Source organism: Notolepis coatsorum (assembly GCF_963971535.1).
Source record: "Notolepis coatsorum genome assembly, chromosome: 12".
Classification (NCBI taxonomy): domain Eukaryota; kingdom Metazoa; phylum Chordata; class Actinopteri; order Aulopiformes; family Paralepididae; genus Notolepis; species Notolepis coatsorum.
Genome location: NC_140176.1, coordinates 48,942,523 through 48,960,641, shown reverse-complemented (window position 1 = coordinate 48,960,641; position 18,119 = coordinate 48,942,523). Strand labels below are relative to the sequence as shown.

Genomic DNA, 18,119 nt, shown 5'->3' with positions numbered 1-18,119 from the left:
ATATCAGGCTGATGAGGTCGAAACTCTCGAATACTCTCAAAAGGTATTGTTTTGAGGGATTTACCTGCATTCAAGGTTGTAATGTCCTGCCTTCATGGTCCATGGTAGCTACTAGTAAGCTAGCAAACTCTCCGGACTGGGGGAGTGACAACACAGCAGGAAGGACCCTGCTTGCTTGGAGCGCTAGAAAAACGTGCTCCGATTACATCATATTACATCATATTTGAACGCACTGATAGGCAAAATGTATTTGCTTGACCGATTTAATTGGCTGCGATGATACAGCAATGATACCAGTGCACGCCCACTGTGTGCGCGCTACGTCTCGCCCAGCTTTAGAGGTACTCTATATCATATCAGACAGTGACGTCATGTGAATCACAAAACAATGATTTATATTTGATATATTAACGTTATTGTGCATTTGAAACACATACTTAAAATGAGTAAATATTATTCATTTTAAACATGTTTATTTTATTTTTAGGGGTCTAAAATAAAAATAAAAATAAAACATTTTCTTCTTCTCCTGCTCTATTTACCAGGGGGGGTGGCGCCCCAGCGCCCCCTATGGGCGGCCGCCACTGGTGCGCACGCGCCCGGGAGCGCGCATGCATGTGGCGTCATTAAAACACCGTTCAGCCAATCAGCAACGCATGCCTGGGTGTAATAATAGTGTCAAAGAACATTAGCTAATATTAGCTAGCTGATGCTATTCGCTATAGCTATCAAGCTAATGTCAGTTCAGCTAATGTTAGCTAGCTAGCCCAGCTAATCTGCTTGCTACAAAGGCTTATTGCTGCCACGCAAAATGAAAAAAATATGTCGTGGCCTCAAAATAGTATTTTGTTCCCTCATGATTTGAACAAACCTTCACTCACTGGAAATGTCTTTTTCCCATAGATGGATACAGGGGCGGACTGGGACACAAATTCAGCCCGGGACATTCAGACGCACCAGCCCACACACCGGCCCTGAAACCGGCCCACACAACGGCCGTTATGAAACACTCGTCCAGTATTAAACAACCCAAGGCTGTGGCTAAGGAGTCAACATCAGGGAGACCAAATGTACACCTGAATGAATTAAAATGAAACTCAAACATGTTCCGTTGTGATGTCACAGTATGATGTCATAATAGAACATTCTAGAACATTTGTGATGTCACCGTATGTCATAATAGAACATTCTAGAACATTTGTGATGTCACAGTATGATGTCATAATAGTACATTTGTGATGTCACAGTATGATGTCATAATCTAACATTCTAGAACATTTGTGCGGAGGGCAGTATACGCCTCGATGCGTCTACTCTGCCGGAAATTCAAATAAGAAGAAGAAGAAGATCTCATTGTGCATCTTTGAACACTGAACATAGACTAAACAACATAGATTGAAGCCTGCATTTCTCAACCAAGGTGCCGTGCCTACCGTTTTGCTGTGGAAATGTGAGTGTCCACAACGGCTAGCTAGCTGTTCTACTTGAATACTGAATGTTAATATTGAATCAGACAATATTGAATACTGAATGTTAATTCAGGTTGACAGTTGACATCATTTGACAGTTGACAGGGGGCTGGAAAGTTGATTTAATAAAAGAAAAAAGACTAATTTAATCAGATTAATCACTTTATTCAAATTGAGGATTCAGTTTGAGGATATAAAAAAAAATATTATAAAAAAAACGAGAATACTTTTTTTAATTTAAATTTTTTAATTAAAAACGAAGGTTTGAACGTCCGTTCGAAGAACCCTGACGAAGTTTGAATCCCAAAGACAGGCTTCGGGGACAGCCTTACCATACATAGTATTTATATTATTCAAATAATGAATAATAATTCATCCAGTTTCTTTTAAGTGTTTTGGTTAATCAGAGTGTTTACCAATCGTATATTATCGTTTTTTTTGTTCCAAGTGTTATTTTTGATTACATCACTAACAAAATAACAAAAGAAAAAAGACTAATTTAATCAGATTAATCACTTTATTCAAATTGAGGATTTAGTTTGAGGATATAAAAACTAAATAAAATAATTATAAAAAAAAGAGAATAATTTTTCTTTATTTAAATTTTTTCATTAAAAACGAAGGTTCGAACATCCGTTCAAAAACCCTGACGAAGTTTTAATCACTTTATTCAAATTGAGGATTTAGTTTGAGGATACATTTTTTTTTCTTCTTTTTTTTTAACTTTTTTAATTAAGTAAATTACCCCCGCCCCCTCCCTTGCCTGATCATGGCATTTAGTGAAATTATGCTACTGCTCTAGGGGCTGAGCCCCCCTAAAGGTCTGATGCTAGAACCGCCCCTGCCCACATGCCTTTTTAATTTTTATAATACTACTATTTAAAAACGGAGCTCACTTTATTATTAACTTAATTATCATTCTAGCACATAATGTGAGGTTTACAAGTTCCAATAGCCCCAGTATAGACCACCGCAACACTTGAGCTCATAGGAAAGAGCGTGTGAATGAATGTTGATTATAGCCTTGACGTAAGTGCTTGTAGCAACAGCTAGCCGTCAAGGCTCGAATCAACATTCATTTACGCGCTCTCTTCCCCCTCTACCCAATAGTATCCAGCTGCAGCCGTTCAGACCAGCGCTTACAAGCCCCGCACATACAAGCCCCGCACATAGCAACCCCTCGCTTCCATTGGCTGATTTTGGTCACGTGATTTTGGGTCACGTTGCACGTTGCACTGCGGGATTGATTGATTGATTGATTGAAAACTTTATTAACAGATTGCCGTATGATTTGGGTCACGTTGCACTGCGGGATTGATTGATTGATTGATTGATTGATTGATTCATTGATTGATTGATTGATTGATTGAAAACTTTATTAACAGATTGATTGATTGATTGAAAACTTTCGGTCACTGTACCCATTCTGCAATCTGTTAATAAAGTTTTCAATCAATCAATCAATCAATCAATCGGTCAGGTCACGTGTACCCATTCTACAATCTGTTAATAAAGTTTTCAATCAATCAATCAGGGCCTATGGTCACGTGTACCCATTCGGCAATCTGTTAATAAAGTTTTCAATCAATCAATCAATCTGTTAATAAAGTTTTCAATCAATCAATCAATCAATCAATCGGTCAGGTCACGTGTACCCATTCTACAATCTGTTAATAAAGTTTTCAATCAATCAATCAGGGCCTGTGGTCACGTGTACCCATTCGGCAATCTGTTAATAAAGTTTTCAATCAATCAATCAATCTGTTAATAAAGTTTTCAATCAATCAATCAATCAATCAATGAATCAATGAATCAATCAATCAATCAATCAATCAATCCCGCAGTGCAACGTGACCCAAATCATACGGCAATCTGTTAATAAAGTTTTCAATCAATCAATCAATCAATCCCGCAGTGCAACGTGCAACGTGACCCAAAATCACGTCACCAAAATCAGCCAATGGAAGCGAGGGGTTGCTATGTGCGGGGCTTGTATGTGCGGGGCTTGTAAGCGCTGGTCTGAACGGCTGCAGCTGGAAGCATCTCCCTCTACTCCCTCTCACGAGGGGTAGGGTATATCTGCAGAGCCGCAAGCCCAACGTCTGGGCGGGGCTTCAGGGCTTGTACTCTGTTTGTGGCGGAGCTTCGGGCTTGTACTCTGTTTGACTGTGCATGGGCGGGGTGTCGGGGCTTTGTACCTTGTCTTGTTTCCTGTAAAACCCGGAAGTAGTCAGTTTGTGCTCTTTATTTTTAACCCTAACCCTAACCTTAACCCTAACCCTAACCTGCAACACGGAACACAGAAATGCAAATGCTGTCGAGTCCTCACTGCTTGTAAAAATAAACAGCACAAACTGACTTACTGCACAGTCAAACAGAGTACAAGCCCGAATGCACAGTCAAACAGAGTACAAGCCTGAATGCACAATCAAACAGAGTACAAGCCCGAATGCACAGTCAAACAGAGTACAAGCCCGAATGCACAGTCAAACAGAGTACAAGCCCGAATGCACAGTCAAACAGAGTACAAGCCCGAATGCACAGTCAATCAGAGTACAAGCCCTGAAGTCCCGCCTGCGTGTAGCTTATTCCCAGCAGAAGAGTGCGTCGCGTGCTTCCGCGTTTTCTCTGATTGGCCATGACGCCCATGTGACCACGGCAGCGCGAGAGAGCTGCAGCGCGGAAATAGGCTGTCTATTGCCTCGCGCTGCAGCACGGAAATAGGCTGTCTATTGCCATTCTCTAAGACAAACTCTAACCTTAACCAGCTCCTTAACAGCGCCTAAACTTAACCCTTCTAACCTTAACCAACTCCGAAACAATGCCTAACCTTAACCTTAATCTTAACCATGCCTAACCTTAACCTTAACCATAACCAACTCCGAAAGAATATTGCCATTCTCTAAGACAAACTCTAACCTTAACCAGCTCCTTAACAGCGCCTAAACTTAACCCTTCTAACCTTAACCAACTCCGAAACAATGCCTAACCTTAACCTTAACCTTAAGTTAACATGCCTAAACTTAAGAATGCATGTTAAAAAAAAAAAAAAAAAAAATTGAAGGGATTCAAACTTGTCAGCAACGGACCGCAGGACCACAGCGCTGCCAGTTGAGCTAAGGGTTGAATGAAAATCATCGGGGATTACGGCTACATAATGCCGCAAGCTCTACCGCTCCGCTCCGCTCTGCGGCTGCCGCGCCTGCCGCGGGCGTGTTGCAGGCAGCCAATCAGGGAAAATGCGGAAGCACTCGGCAGCACTCTTCCTCTGGGAATAAGCAATAAGCGTCCCGCCTCAAACAGAGTACAAGCCCCGAAGGCCCGCCTCAAACAGAGTACAAGCCCCGAAGCCCTGCCCAGACGTTGGGCTTGCGGCTCTGCAGATATACGCTATTGCTCACGAGCTCCATGCAACGCGGAAGTACCATAATGCAGCTAAACGTGCCTCACTCAACATGTCCGCTGTATAGGTCCACGTTTGCTCAACAGGAATGCGAGGGGGCGGGGCTGCTGGGCTAGTGTCAAACTTTGGGAATGACAGGAGGAGTGCTGCAGGATTCGCAAAGAAGGCGAAGTGTCGCTGCTGTTGGTCCAGTTGGGATTTACTTTGACATCTTTTTCCAACCCCAGCCTTTGGATTCAACATCAATTCACAGATAGCACGGCCTCAACACACTCTTGAGCCATGTCGGAGGACCTGACTTCCCAGCACTGGTCCATCAACAAGGATGATTATGAGCTACAGGAGGTGATTGGTATGTACCCGGCTCGCTAGCTATATGCATATTGTTTTAACAATCCTTTACGAACGAGTGAACGGCGCAGATAGTCATTTATGCACAATCGATGTAACTTTGCTAACGGCGAGCATTTTCTTTCTTGTGAGCTATGTAAAGATGTGCACGTTTTGTGTTTTGGCATTCCCAGAGAGGCGGTCATTAGACTGGGAAGCGATGGGATGTTTCTTCCGAAGGGAAGACCCCGTCCTCACGGGCTAACCCGGGTTGTTGTAGACGCACACCACAGCGTTACAGTCAACCCAGGCTCTGTCTATTTGCTGGGCAGGGACACCTGGCACAGAGCAGCTCCGCATACACACGTGTTGGCTGCTACTACTGTAGATACACTAGGACGTGCGCGTTGATTTGTCGTATACGAACTCGAATACTACACACGATCTCGATTAGGAAACGGTTATAAATGAACGTTACTCAACAACACGCATGTTTGCCATAATTTCAAACAACACCCTCACTCACAGACACACAAGTGGCAGTGTCAATGAAATGGTCTAGTTTACAAAGCTATCTTTGTTTAGATATGACAATACGCTTAGCAAACGTCAATGGGACTTGGTTTAATACATGCCAGATATATATTCTGTTCTGACCTCTTCACGTCTCGAAGCCTAATGCCAAACAAGATAGAGTTACCAGACTATTTCCAAAACATTGTCACAATGTTGGCTATCAAGAGACAATCTAGAGTTTACATTTCACAGCCCTGTTCCAGGCTGTTTTGGGGGTAATTTACTACCCGAATGAATTCAGTTATGGGAGATACTGGTAGGCACGTCCCCTGTAACCTATTGGAAAATGCACTTGCTATTCTCCTGGGGCAACATTAGCAGCAGAACCAGATTGAGTTGATCTGAAATTGAACCACTTTAAATTGATATGAACAAACTTTACATTTAATGTTAATGTGTGTTACTTACTTGCCCATTCAGTATCCAGTGAGGAAACCTTTATAAACACACAAATGGATCGACTAAATGTGCCATTTTGTACTAACATGATACCCCCCCCCCCCCCACTGTCTCTTTGAACTGACAAGTAGAGGCTTTCAAATCTCATCCCAGTGATGTTCAAGATCACAGTTCTGCCCTGCCAAGCTTCCTAGGTTGCTCATTTCTTGGTGAAATCTACAGGAAAGATCGTATTTGGGATTAGGTGTGCACTGCCACTGTGCACTGATAGTATCTGTAGTATCAATATCAGCACAAATCTGACTGTTAAACGGGCAGTTCACAAAAAAAAAAAAAAAAAAAAAAAAATATATATATATATAGTTTTAAATTTCCCCCTTACCCGGAGACTGAGTGCTGTCTATCCATCCAGATAGTTTCAGTGTGATTTGCCTAGTTTTGGAGATATCTGGGTGTGGAGATGTCTGCCTTCACTCCACAATAGAGCTGAATGGTACTTGGTTTGTGGCGTTCAAAGCAGCACAACATATTCATTATTAATTATTATTCATTATTCATTACTATCTGGATGGATAGATGGTAAGGGGGATTATTCTTTTTGAATACATTTAAAAAAAATTGTGAACTGCCCCTTTTTAAGTAGGAAACTCGTACTTGCATCGGCAAATGAAGCTGTCCCGATAATACAGAATAAGAAACACTTCTGGCGAGAAGGAAACACGTCTGCAGTGTGGCAGTCCTCTTGAGGTCAAACAAGATGACACTAAACCTGCCAGCACTTCTTCGTTCCTCTTACCAGGCCTACTTCACAATAGATCAACACCAGTCAGCACAAACGAAATCGAGAAGTTCTCAGATCAGTGTCGGATCGAGGGAGTCGAGAAGTTCTCATAAATCGAGACGTTCATGGACCGGTACCCTCGATCGACTGATCCACTTAAATAAAGTACACCCACACACACACGTGCGCGCACCGGTACCCGTATCGGTTCTCCAAACCCAGTATCCGCACGCCTTGTTAATTCACGGGGGAAGTTCTCTTGTTTTACCCCAGTTATTAGCTGACCTCCCTCTACCTTTTCACTAGTTCTCCTTCTTCCTAGAAAGGAGAAGGAGAATAAGGAGAAGTCCCGAACACATAAGGGAAAGCGTTGTCCTCCTTTCAGACCGCTTGGTTTTCTGCAGGCCTATAAACATGCTCTCCATGGCACAGCCCCTGGTTTGCTTGACCCCTGCGGTGAGTGCTCGTCTCTGGAGGCACGCTGTGTGTTTATAGAGGGTCCATTCTGCAGGCTTTAAATGTACCATTCTGGGTATTTTTCTTAGACTACCTGAGGCTTCCAAACATTTCCCCTCAGTTTCTGGGAATGGTTTGCCCCTGGGGGGGGGGGGGGGCTGCAAGATAACGCCCCAGCTTTCTAACATGTATACGGAGGGAAAAATGCTCCTTGTTTAAACAAAAAACAGTTTTGCAGCATCTCTATGGAACTATATGATGGATTAGTAGAGGAGGGTCAAACTTGCAGACATCGATTTGAAACTGGTGAAGGTTATTTCAAGGTTGGGTCGAGGAACCCATTCTGGCCTGTTGGTTCACTTGGGGTAGAGCAGGGAGCCCGATTGCCAACCCAGCTTTTGTTCTGTGAAAGAATTCTCCAATAGATTATTCACCTACTAGTCTCACTCTGCTCTCTGCACAATTTAACCTATTAGCCTACTTGAAGGCGGATTAACTAAATGCTTTTGTTCGAACATTGAAAGAGGTGAGAGCCGTAGTCGTGGTTTAAATATGTGATGTGCGTCACTGTCACCTGAACTGTCTTTAAGAGGCCCCCCCCCCCCCCGTCCCGTCCCGTCCCGTCCCCCCCGTCCCGCCCGTCCCGTCCCCCCCTTGGGCCTGTGTGAAAAAACCTGTAGAACAAGGGAACCCATCCTGTCACTGTAATGGCATCTGCTCCCAACCTGCCAACAGCCCTGCTGAGACACATACACACGCCCCCCCCCCCCCACACACGCCCCCCCACACACTCTCTATCTCTCTTTTTCTCTCTCTTTTCTCTCATCCCTCTTCTCTTTCTCTCTCTCTCTCTCTCTCTCTCTCTCTCTCTCCCCTCTTCTTCTCTCCTGTCTTTTTCTCTCTCTCTCTCTCTCTCTCTCTCTCTCTCTCTCTCTCTCTCTCTCTCTCTCTCTCTCTCTCTCTCTCTCTCTCTCTCTCTCTCTCTCTCTCTCTCTCTCTCTCTCTCTCTCTCTCTCTCTCTCTCTCTCTCTCTCTCTGCTTTACCCTCTCAGCTTGTTTTTTTTTTTTTTTCTTCTTTCTCTTCTAAAGGCTGAACTTTCACTCTTGTTTTACTGCAATTTCCTTTTACAGTCCGCCGCTCCATCAGGCTACTTCTTTAAAAGAAAATCTGTTTCAAGTTTGCACGTCTTATCTCATTCATCCCCTTCAGTCTAAGAGTAATTGGGGGAAATGGGCCCTGCATGGCCCCCTGAATGAAGACAGTGAGGACCCTCTTCTTCCTCTCCTCCTCAGCAGAGGATTAGATGGCAATCAGGTGACTCCTCTGAAACTGTTTTCGCTCAGGTTACCATCTTGACATTTCCTCTAAAGGTTTCCTCGCCATGTTGCACCGTCTCAAAAGAAACAACCAACGTATTATGAGACAGAGGCCGCAAGTTGGGCGTTTGAAACTTGACAAATCCAACAAGGAAATTGCTTGTGTTTTTAAGTCTCTACTAGGGTTGGTTACCGTTCACATTTGGTACCGGTACCTGTGAATTGATATCAGTAACCAACGCTACCTTTTTTCTGTACTTTAGTCTCTAAAAATGTAATCTACCTACCTCGGTTGTAAACAAATTAGTCCAAACTTCAAATGATTTATTATCATTATTATTTATTTAGAACAATTTGTTAATATATATATAATATTGCAGCGAGCATTGTCTGCATCTAGCTTTGTAAAGTGTAACCACACTTGCTTGCCATAGCCCTGACTGCTTTGTTGTTGAATCAAGTAAAATCCTAGGTAAGCATGTATTGTGGCGTGAACGTTGACGTGAACGTGCGGCACACTTCATAGGTTTCGTTTTGCGGTAAACGAAACGTTGATGTCATCGGACCAAAAAAAAGTTATTTTTTGCATTACCAAAATGTGGCACCGGTGGATCTCACGTGAATCGGTACTCGGTAGTACCGTCGTGATTCGGTTGATAAGTACCGGATTCAGTACCCATCCCTAGTCTCTACTGTAGTCTGTTTGTGTTGTATACTGTATGCATGGTAAAGCTATGCATATGGAGGGAGGAAGGATTAATGGTTTGGAGTGTTCAGGGTGGAAAGGGTGGAAGTCAAGACTACAGCAAATATTACGCCCAAGAGCTTGGATTTATTTAATTTTATCTTTAAATTTTAGCCTTTATTTGAACTTTTGGAGTTTTGTCTGGTTGCCAAATCTCTCTCTCTTTGTGTCCATTCTGTCCTGTCTGATCCCAGATGTGCTCAGGCTGACCTAGGTTCACCCTGACCTTATAGCCTCAGTGTGTTCTTTACAGCCCCCACAGACACACACAAAAGGTAAATTAGCCTAATCATCCTTTGATGATTTTACAAAGCATAATAGCCTCATTGGATACAGTAGAATCAGTTCTTATGATTCAGTTATCCAAATATATGCCCTTTCGAACCATAACAGGTAGGCTACTAGTAGGTTTTCTGTAAGTAATATCGAGAACAAGAGTGGGCGGAAACCTGGGTCCCAGAACCAGAACGACACCCGGTCATGACCCCCTGCCGCTACACGACCCTGTGGGATAAAACGCTGTGCTCGAGTCACTTGATTCCACGGAGACGCTGCCCGCGCTTCTCCGGCTCTCAGCTGGGAAGCCGGTGTCCCGAGGACGGCCCTGTATCGCCGGCGTGCTCAGCGGAGCTATTGTTTTGGTAACTTCCCCAGGGAAAGAGGGCTTGTTATTACACAGCTCACGCCCACTCCTTCCACCTCAACCAGCCTCGGATCATATTGGACAGAGCCAGAGGAGCTATGGAGAAACTTGCTTTCTTTCTGGCTCTGTCTCGTTCTCTATCTCTCCCTCCCTCCCTCCCTCCCCCAGACTCCTATGGCCATTCTCGTGGGCAGATCTGAACTGGAAACGTTGAGCTCCTCTATTATGTATTGTATCCACTAGCAACTCTTGTTTCCTCCCTGTGTAGCCTGTCTGGCCCTCACACATGGCCGTTTGAGAAATCTGAAAAAGGCATAATCAACTGCTAGGGCGCTGATCATAAATACAACGCAGTTCGGTTTCCGGGTTCCTCTGATTGGCCACTAAGCCCACGTGACCGCGCGCTAGCACGCCCCCCTTATCGCCCGCTGCCGCGCTGTGAAGCGGAAGAGCCAGCGAGGCGACGCGAGGCGGTGGTTTCAGCAGCAGCGGCCATCTTCTTCCGAGGCGGCTCGTTCTTATTAATCCCTAATGTTGTGTATGTTGTGTATGTCATAAATGTCTATGAATTGAAAATGGGGGACCCTGATGCAAACAAGACGAAAGTCTTTCTCTGGTCTGCATCCCCTTAACAATTGTGTGTATATAATATAAAAATAATCACATTTTTACTAATTAGTTGAGTAGGAAAGCGGATACTATCATGCACCCCCTGGAAATATATTGTTCTCAGGAACCATAGTCTCTCCATCCGTATGACAGAGGTCATGTTGTCCGCCATCCACAGTTGGAAAGAAGGTGCTGAGGAGGACTTCCACTCCATCAGTATTTGTTTTTTAGCAACCGTTGTCCCCAGTGTCAAAGATTGTTGTACACTGGAAATATATTGTTAACCAGTGTTTCTAGATAGGATTTTTTTTTAAAGAAAATGATAGGCTATGTTAAAAATCTGTTGGTGTCCCATGTATCATTTATATGCAAATTAATGACGCCATCATCAAAAAATGTATGTCGCTATTTCAGCCAATATTGCAAATAACTGAACAAGTAGGTTGTCTAGACCCATATTTTGAGGGTCAAAAATCATAATAAAACTATTCCTAGAATGATCACCTGTTTGTGGCGAGCTAGTATGCAAATTAGTGTAACCGTTACAAAGAATAAAGCATTTTTACCAATAAAGACGCATCATATTGTGAAGAAAAAAAAGATGTGGACTTTTTGAGGGTTAAAGATGGTAATAAAATGTCTGAAGTGGTCACATATATCTCTGGCATGCTTATATACAAGAGTGCTGCTTTCACTGCCATTTCTTACGTAGGTCTACATGTATGTAATACGGTAAATACGTCCTCTGTTCTGGATATCTTCTTTGTTGACACAACATTCAAGTATTTTTTTCTATTTGTATTTTGTGCCCTAAACTACTATCTCCATCTCTCCTCCGCCTCATCACACTCATACTCTCCATCCTCCTCATCCATGTTATTTTTTGCATAATCTGCCTCCTTATCAAGAGCTTCTTGCTCTTCTGACTCTACTTTCTGGGCCAGTACCTCAACAAGAGAAGGACGGAGGATGGGGCGGCTAAGTGGCGCAGTGGGCAAGGCGCTCGCCACTAACGCAGGAGATGCTGGGTTCGAGCCCAGCTCTCTGTGTTGCTTCTGGCTTGGCTGGTCGTTCATACTAACAATTGGCAGTATTAGGGGGTGGGAAAGCCGGTGGGTGGGGATCGGATGTTGTGGACAGTGACTCCTACAGGTCGGTTGGTGCGCCTGTACAGCAGAATCAGGAAGCAACGGGGGCAGCGTGAGCCTCTCACACGTTACTCCTCGCCGCTGAGAGATTGCGCTGTACAGGTGAAAAGATGCGACAGCTGCCTCCTCGTGTACCGGAGGGGACACGTGATGCAAGGCTTGGTCCACATTGCAGCCGACCAGTGGGAGGCATGGTCTAACAACGTTCGAGACAGGGGAGGGTAGAATTGGATAATACGAAATTGGGATGGGAGAAAATGGGGAGAAAAAAGTAGACAAAAAAAAGAGAGAAGGACGGAGGATGGGTCCAACCGTACAGACAGGTTCTAACACCTCCTCATCCATTGTTTTTCCCAGTCCATACTTTGATCATAGGCTTTGGGCCTCTTGAATATTGGCTGTTCTGCTCTTTTGTAGCAGGCGACTCTGAAGTTGGCTCGCTGTACATGTGGGATGAGACAGACCTTGGGAGGAGGCAGGCGTTCAAGTTTTCAAGTTTCAAGTTTCTTTAATAGTTGTCATACAGAAGTACAGAATACTTTTGTACAAAATGCTTCTTACTGTTGCGCTCCAGAGACTGTGCATGACAAGATAAGTATGAAATAAAAACATAGTAAAAATTAGAAGAAAAAAAAGAGGTCACAGTGTTCAGTTTAGACATATGTACAATGTTCGTAGACGTAGTTACCATACAATATACAATACTGTGCAGTGTACTAATATACAATACTATATAGTGCAAGGCATAAATGGACGAGGTGCAGTTTAGGTACAATTCACAGTAGGTGTACGAGTTGTAGTGCAAATCCTTTATCAATAAATATAAAGTGTAAGTGTGTTTGTGTGATCTAAAGTGTGGAGAGTGGGTGCTGCAGTGTGTTGTTTGTTTGAGTGAGTGTGTGTGTGCGTGTGGGTGTGTGTGCTGTGTGCATTTGATGGTTGTTGCATAGTGATTATTGTTCGTTTAGCGATTATTGTTCGTTTAGCAGCCTGATGGCCTGGGGATAGAAGCTCCTTCTGAGTCTTTCTGTGCTCGCCATAAGACTCCGGTATCGCTTGCCTGACGGCAGCAGTTCAAAGAGGCAGTTGTTCGGGTGGCTCGAGTCCTTAATAATTCTCTTAGCCTTCCCCTTGCACCGCTTGTTGTAAATGTTCTGGAGGGTGGGAAGCCCCCCTCTAATTGTGCGTTCGGCTGAACGTGTCACTCTTTGTAATCTGCTACGGTCTTGTGCAGTGCTATTCCCAAACCAGGAGGTGATGTTGCCGGTCAGGATGCTCTCTATTGTACATGAGTAGAAGTTCCTAAGGATCTTCTGACTGACTTGGAACTTCCTTAGGCGCCTGAGGAAGTAGAGGCGTTGTCGTGCCTTCTTCACAACACTGTCAATGTGTGTGGTCCATGTCAAGTCCTCGGATATGTGGGCTCCGAGGTACTTGAAACTGTTCACTCTCTCAACTGGTGCCCCGTCGATGCTGAGGGGGCTGTAGTCCTTGACCCCCGACCTCCTGAAGTCCACAATCATCTCTTTTGTTTTGCTGACGTTCAGGGAGAGGCAGTTCTCCTGACACCACTGTGACAGGTTCTCTACCTCTTCCAGGTAGGCCCTTTCGTCGTTGGCAGAGATCAGGCCCACCACTACTGTGTCATCAGCAAATTTGATGATGGTGTTGTTGTTCCGCTGTGCTACGCAGTCATGTGTGTACAGGGAGTAGAGGAGGGGGCTCAGAACACAGCCCTGGGGGGCCCCTATGTTGAGCGTGATGGATGAGGAGGTGCAGTTGCCGGCTCTTACCACCTGGGGTCTGCCCGTCAGGAAGTCCAGGACCCACTGGCACAGGTCATAGTTCAAGCCCAGGTCCCTGAGCTTGGCTATGAGTTTGGAGGGGACTATGGTATTGAATGCTGAGCTGTAGTCGATGAACAGCATTCTCACATAGTTCCCCTTCCTCTTGTCCAGATGTGATGCTGCTGTGTGCAGCACATGGGCTATGGCGTCCTCCGTGGACCTGTTGGGGCGATATGCAAATTGCAGAGGGTCCAGGTTGATGGGGAGGGAGGAACAGATGTAGCCCTTCACTAGCTTCTCAAAGCACTTCATGGCTATGGAGGTGAGGGCTACAGGGCGGTAGTCGTTGAGGCAAGCGGGCGTAGATTTTTTGGGTACAGGGATGATGGTGGACTTCTTCAGACAGGTGGGGATGACGGCCTGTTCCAAGGACAGGTTGAAGATGTCAGTGAATACCGGGGCCAGTTGGTCGGCACAGACTTTTAGGACGCGGCCGGGGATGCCGTCCGGTCCTGCTGCCTTCCTGATATCCACTAGGGCTGTCTTAAATACTTTGAAGCTTCAAAGCTTCGTTCGATGGCATGAGCTTCGAACATAAAAAAATAATCGAAGTGTAAAAAAAGAAATAAATAAAAAGAAAAGTATTTTTTTTTGCCTCAAATGCATCTCCAAGGGAATATCCCTTGGAGTTGTACACGACGGCGACGCCACACAAAACATTAATAAGGCTATGCCTAATATGCTGCTATGACTAAGTTGGCTAATTTAATTGTAATCATCTGCTTTTGTAGGTGCATTGTCTGATATAATTATAAATTATGAATTAAATATAATATAATTGTTTGCTTGATAGACGAAGGTTGCAACATAATTATGTAATGTCATGTCGTTGGCTGTGAGAGCAGCCCCACTGCACCCAGGCAGCGCAGCCGAGTGAAACCTTGTTGGCTGCGTCAGTCACGAAAGGGGCTGCTTAATTAATTAATTAATCCAATCCACTTTATTTATAGAGCACATTTAAAAACAACAAAGTTTACCAAAGTGCTGTACAAGTCCCACAACATAAGATAAAAAAAAAAAAAAAATAATAAAATTAGAATTAATTTTTTATTTTTTCTCTCTCGAAGCTTCGAATTTAAATCGAAGCTCGGCCCGAAGCTTCGATTGCCAAAAAAAGCTTCGAAGGTCAGCCCTAATCAGCACCCATCATTTTCTGCAGCATCTTGGCTCACACAGCATCAACTGACTTCATCCGACCATGGCCATCCATAATGCATGTGAAGGACACCATCTCCTGTTGGAGGCTAGAGCTCATCTGTTACCAGCGACAATGCGCCAAGCTGACTAAAAACCTTCTGGAATCTAGGGTTCTTCTGCAGCTTATTCAACGGATTCATTCACCTGTCTCTTTCCTTTTAAAGCACTGGCACAGTCATCCCCAGAAAAGTCATAGTATCCCAGCAGAGTGCTGCAGTACTCTGAGCCCAGAGACTCAGCCAGTTCGGACACATGTATTAGCTTGCAGTGCCAGTGTCTTGGTCGGGGAGCCAGTGCCGTGGTCCAGGTATCTGGAGAGGTTGGTCATGCTGACATGGTAGATGAGGATCATCAGTTTATAGAGGTTGGTCATGCTGACATGGTACATGAGGATCATCAAGAGGTTGGTCATGCTGACATGGTAGATGAGGATCATCAGTATAGGTTGGCCATGCTGACATGGTAGATGAGGATTTGTTTATTTAAACGGATCCCCATTAGCTGATGCCTTAGCGGCAGCTAGTCTTGCTGGGGTCCAACAACATACATAAAGATAACATACACCATAAGAACATAAGAAAGCATACCATAGGGATGCCCGTTATCGGCCGATAATCAGTATAAATATGCGATCGGTGATCGGTGATAATGCTTTATTTTCGCCGATCGTCAAAACCGATCGAAAAACATGATCCAATTCTTAGCGGAGATCTCACTGCTGACTCTCTCTCAGACACACAGAGCTGCTTGCAGCGTACGGCGCCTCCTCCTCCCCAGCCCCTCCCGCACTCGTGTAAACAAGAGCCTCGCAGTCTGCTATAGTCTGGTGCATGCGACGTGAGCTAACGTTGGCTACCTACCAAGCTAACGTTACTGTTTAAACTAAATGACCCAGTGACTACATGAGGCATTGTCTAACCTTATCTAGCTGGTTAGCTACTGATAGCTGCTGATATCAACAAATGCTCCAGCAATAGTCGAGTGCATGATAAGTTACCTCCGTTGACTCGGTAGCTCACGTTAGCTCACGTTAGCTCTAAACTAAATAGTTCACTGAGGCGTTGTCTTAACGTTATCTAGCCGGCTAGCAGTAGCTACAGATAGCTCCTGATATCAATGTCTTATAACATTGATTCGATGCGTATTTGAGCTGAGGGCATGCTGAATGTGATTTATACCAAGTAATAGGGTCCAGCTGCAGCGCCGGAGAATCCTGGCCCTAGATGGAGGCTACTCGAATACACACAGACAGTGGAGCTGTTTGCAGATAGCGAGCATTTTGACTTGTTGCGTGGTGGCGATGTCTCGCAGATAATACAAGTACAAGTCTAATTATATAATATATATATTTTATAAAAAAAAATAAGAATTTATATAAAATAATTTAATATTTTCTTTTAATCAAAAACGATCGGTATCGGATCGGTATCGGCCGATATGGCTCAAGAAAGACGATCGGTGATCGGTATTGGTGGCAAAAAACGTGATCGGGGCATCCCTAATATATCACAAAGACAATGGATCATAGAATAGAGAAAAACATGTATCATAGAATAAAAAGAAATGTAAAACAGGAGATGAAAAACAAGAGATAAAAAACAAGAGATGAAATCCAGTTAGAACCAAATAAAACTATTTATCAGGGTGTGCATTTATTCAAGCTGTGCTGTATCATGAATTGAAAATGGGGGACCCCGATGCAAACAAGACGAAAGTCCCCCTCCGGTCCGCATCCCCCCCAAGTAGATGGTAGATGAGGATCATCAGTATATAGAGGTTTGTCATGCTGGTAGAGGAGGTTCATTAAGGTATCTGGAGATGTTGGTCATGCTGACATGATGGATGAGGATCATCAGTATATAGAGGCTGGTCATTCTGGTAGAGGAGGATCATCAGTATATGAGAGGTAGGTTGGTCATGCTGACATGGTGGAGGAGGATCATCAGTATATAGAGAGGTTGGTCATGCTGACATGGTAGAGGAGGATCATCAGTATATAGAGGTAGGTCATGCTGGTAGTCACAGGGAACAAAATAAGTACCTGCCAACCGTGGGCAGATTTAAGGTTTGGCGAGTAACAATGAGAGGTCTGCCCGCCACCTAGCGTGTAACAAAATAGTTCATATCGATATCACTCTTATTTTGAAAAATCCTGTGGCGGGTCTCATTTCCGCCCCAAGCGCAGCTCCAGCTATAATATCTATGGCTCCGGCAGCTAACAACGTTCGGTTCATATCGATACTCTTATTTTGAAAAACCCAGTGGCAACTCGACGAGTCATATCTGCCCAGTCCGTGCTAATGTCTGCGTGGCGCAGGGCGGTCAAGCAGAGGAGCAGGGCTACACAGCAGTGCGCCTATTTTGCGAGCCGAAATAAGTCTGTGGTGTTTTTTTTTCTCACAACGGGTCAAATGCATCTAACATGCTTTGCATCGTCGCCATTCCTTTATGCCCACATCGCCCGAAATTAACGTTACGTTAGCGTTAGCTAACAAGCTAATCCTGATCAGAGGCAGAGCCATAGAGAACAGCAGACAGTGTGGACTGGGGAAAGGGAAATGGGGGGCACTCTCCCTTTCTCTGTGTGTGTGCGTGCGTTTGGAAAGACGATGCAGTCACTAGTCAGGACTCAGGACAGGAGTATATTATAGTAAACTGAGGATTACTGAGGATGGACAGATAATGTTGATATTCAAATATAAAAAAGTTTCGAGAGGAGTGGAAGTTTGAAGACGGACTAGACTACAATATGATGCGGGGGTGGTGAGTTGAAACAGTGTGTGTGTGTGTGTGTCCCGACCCTACTTCTATGTTTCAATAAATTATTTGTATTTAAAACTATTAACGGCGACTCATTCCTTCAGTCCACTCAAAATTATGCTAATATTCCTTTGGTAGAGGAGGATCATCAGTATATAGAGGTAGGTCATGCTGACATGGTAGAGGACGATCATCAGTATATAGAGGTTGGTCATGCTGGTAGAGGAGGATCATCAGTATATAGAGGTTGGTCATGCTGACATGGTAGAGGAGGATCACCAGTATAGAGGTTGGTCATGCTGACATGGTAGAGGACGATCATAACTAAGTATATAGAGGTTGTTCATGCTGGTAGAGGAGGATCATCAGTATATAGAGGTTGGTCATGCTGACATGGTAGAGGACGATCATCAGTATATAGAGGTTGGTGCATTATATG

The 18,119-nt window shown here is 44.3% G+C and overlaps 1 protein-coding gene across 2 annotated transcripts in view; it reads left to right on the top strand.

Moving 5' to 3' along the window:
* The first annotated feature begins 5,014 nt into the window (after positions 1-5,014).
* The window catches only part of oxsr1b (oxidative stress responsive kinase 1b), a 198,506-nt gene continuing 185,401 nt past the window's right edge, over positions 5,015-18,119 (top strand). For both annotated transcript variants that reach the window (XM_084326512.1, XM_084326513.1), the window contains exon 1: positions 5,015-5,224. In XM_084326512.1, coding sequence (XP_084182638.1) covers positions 5,155-5,224 — 70 coding nt within the window. In that variant the 5' untranslated portion in view covers positions 5,015-5,154. The remainder of the gene's footprint in view (positions 5,225-18,119) is intronic.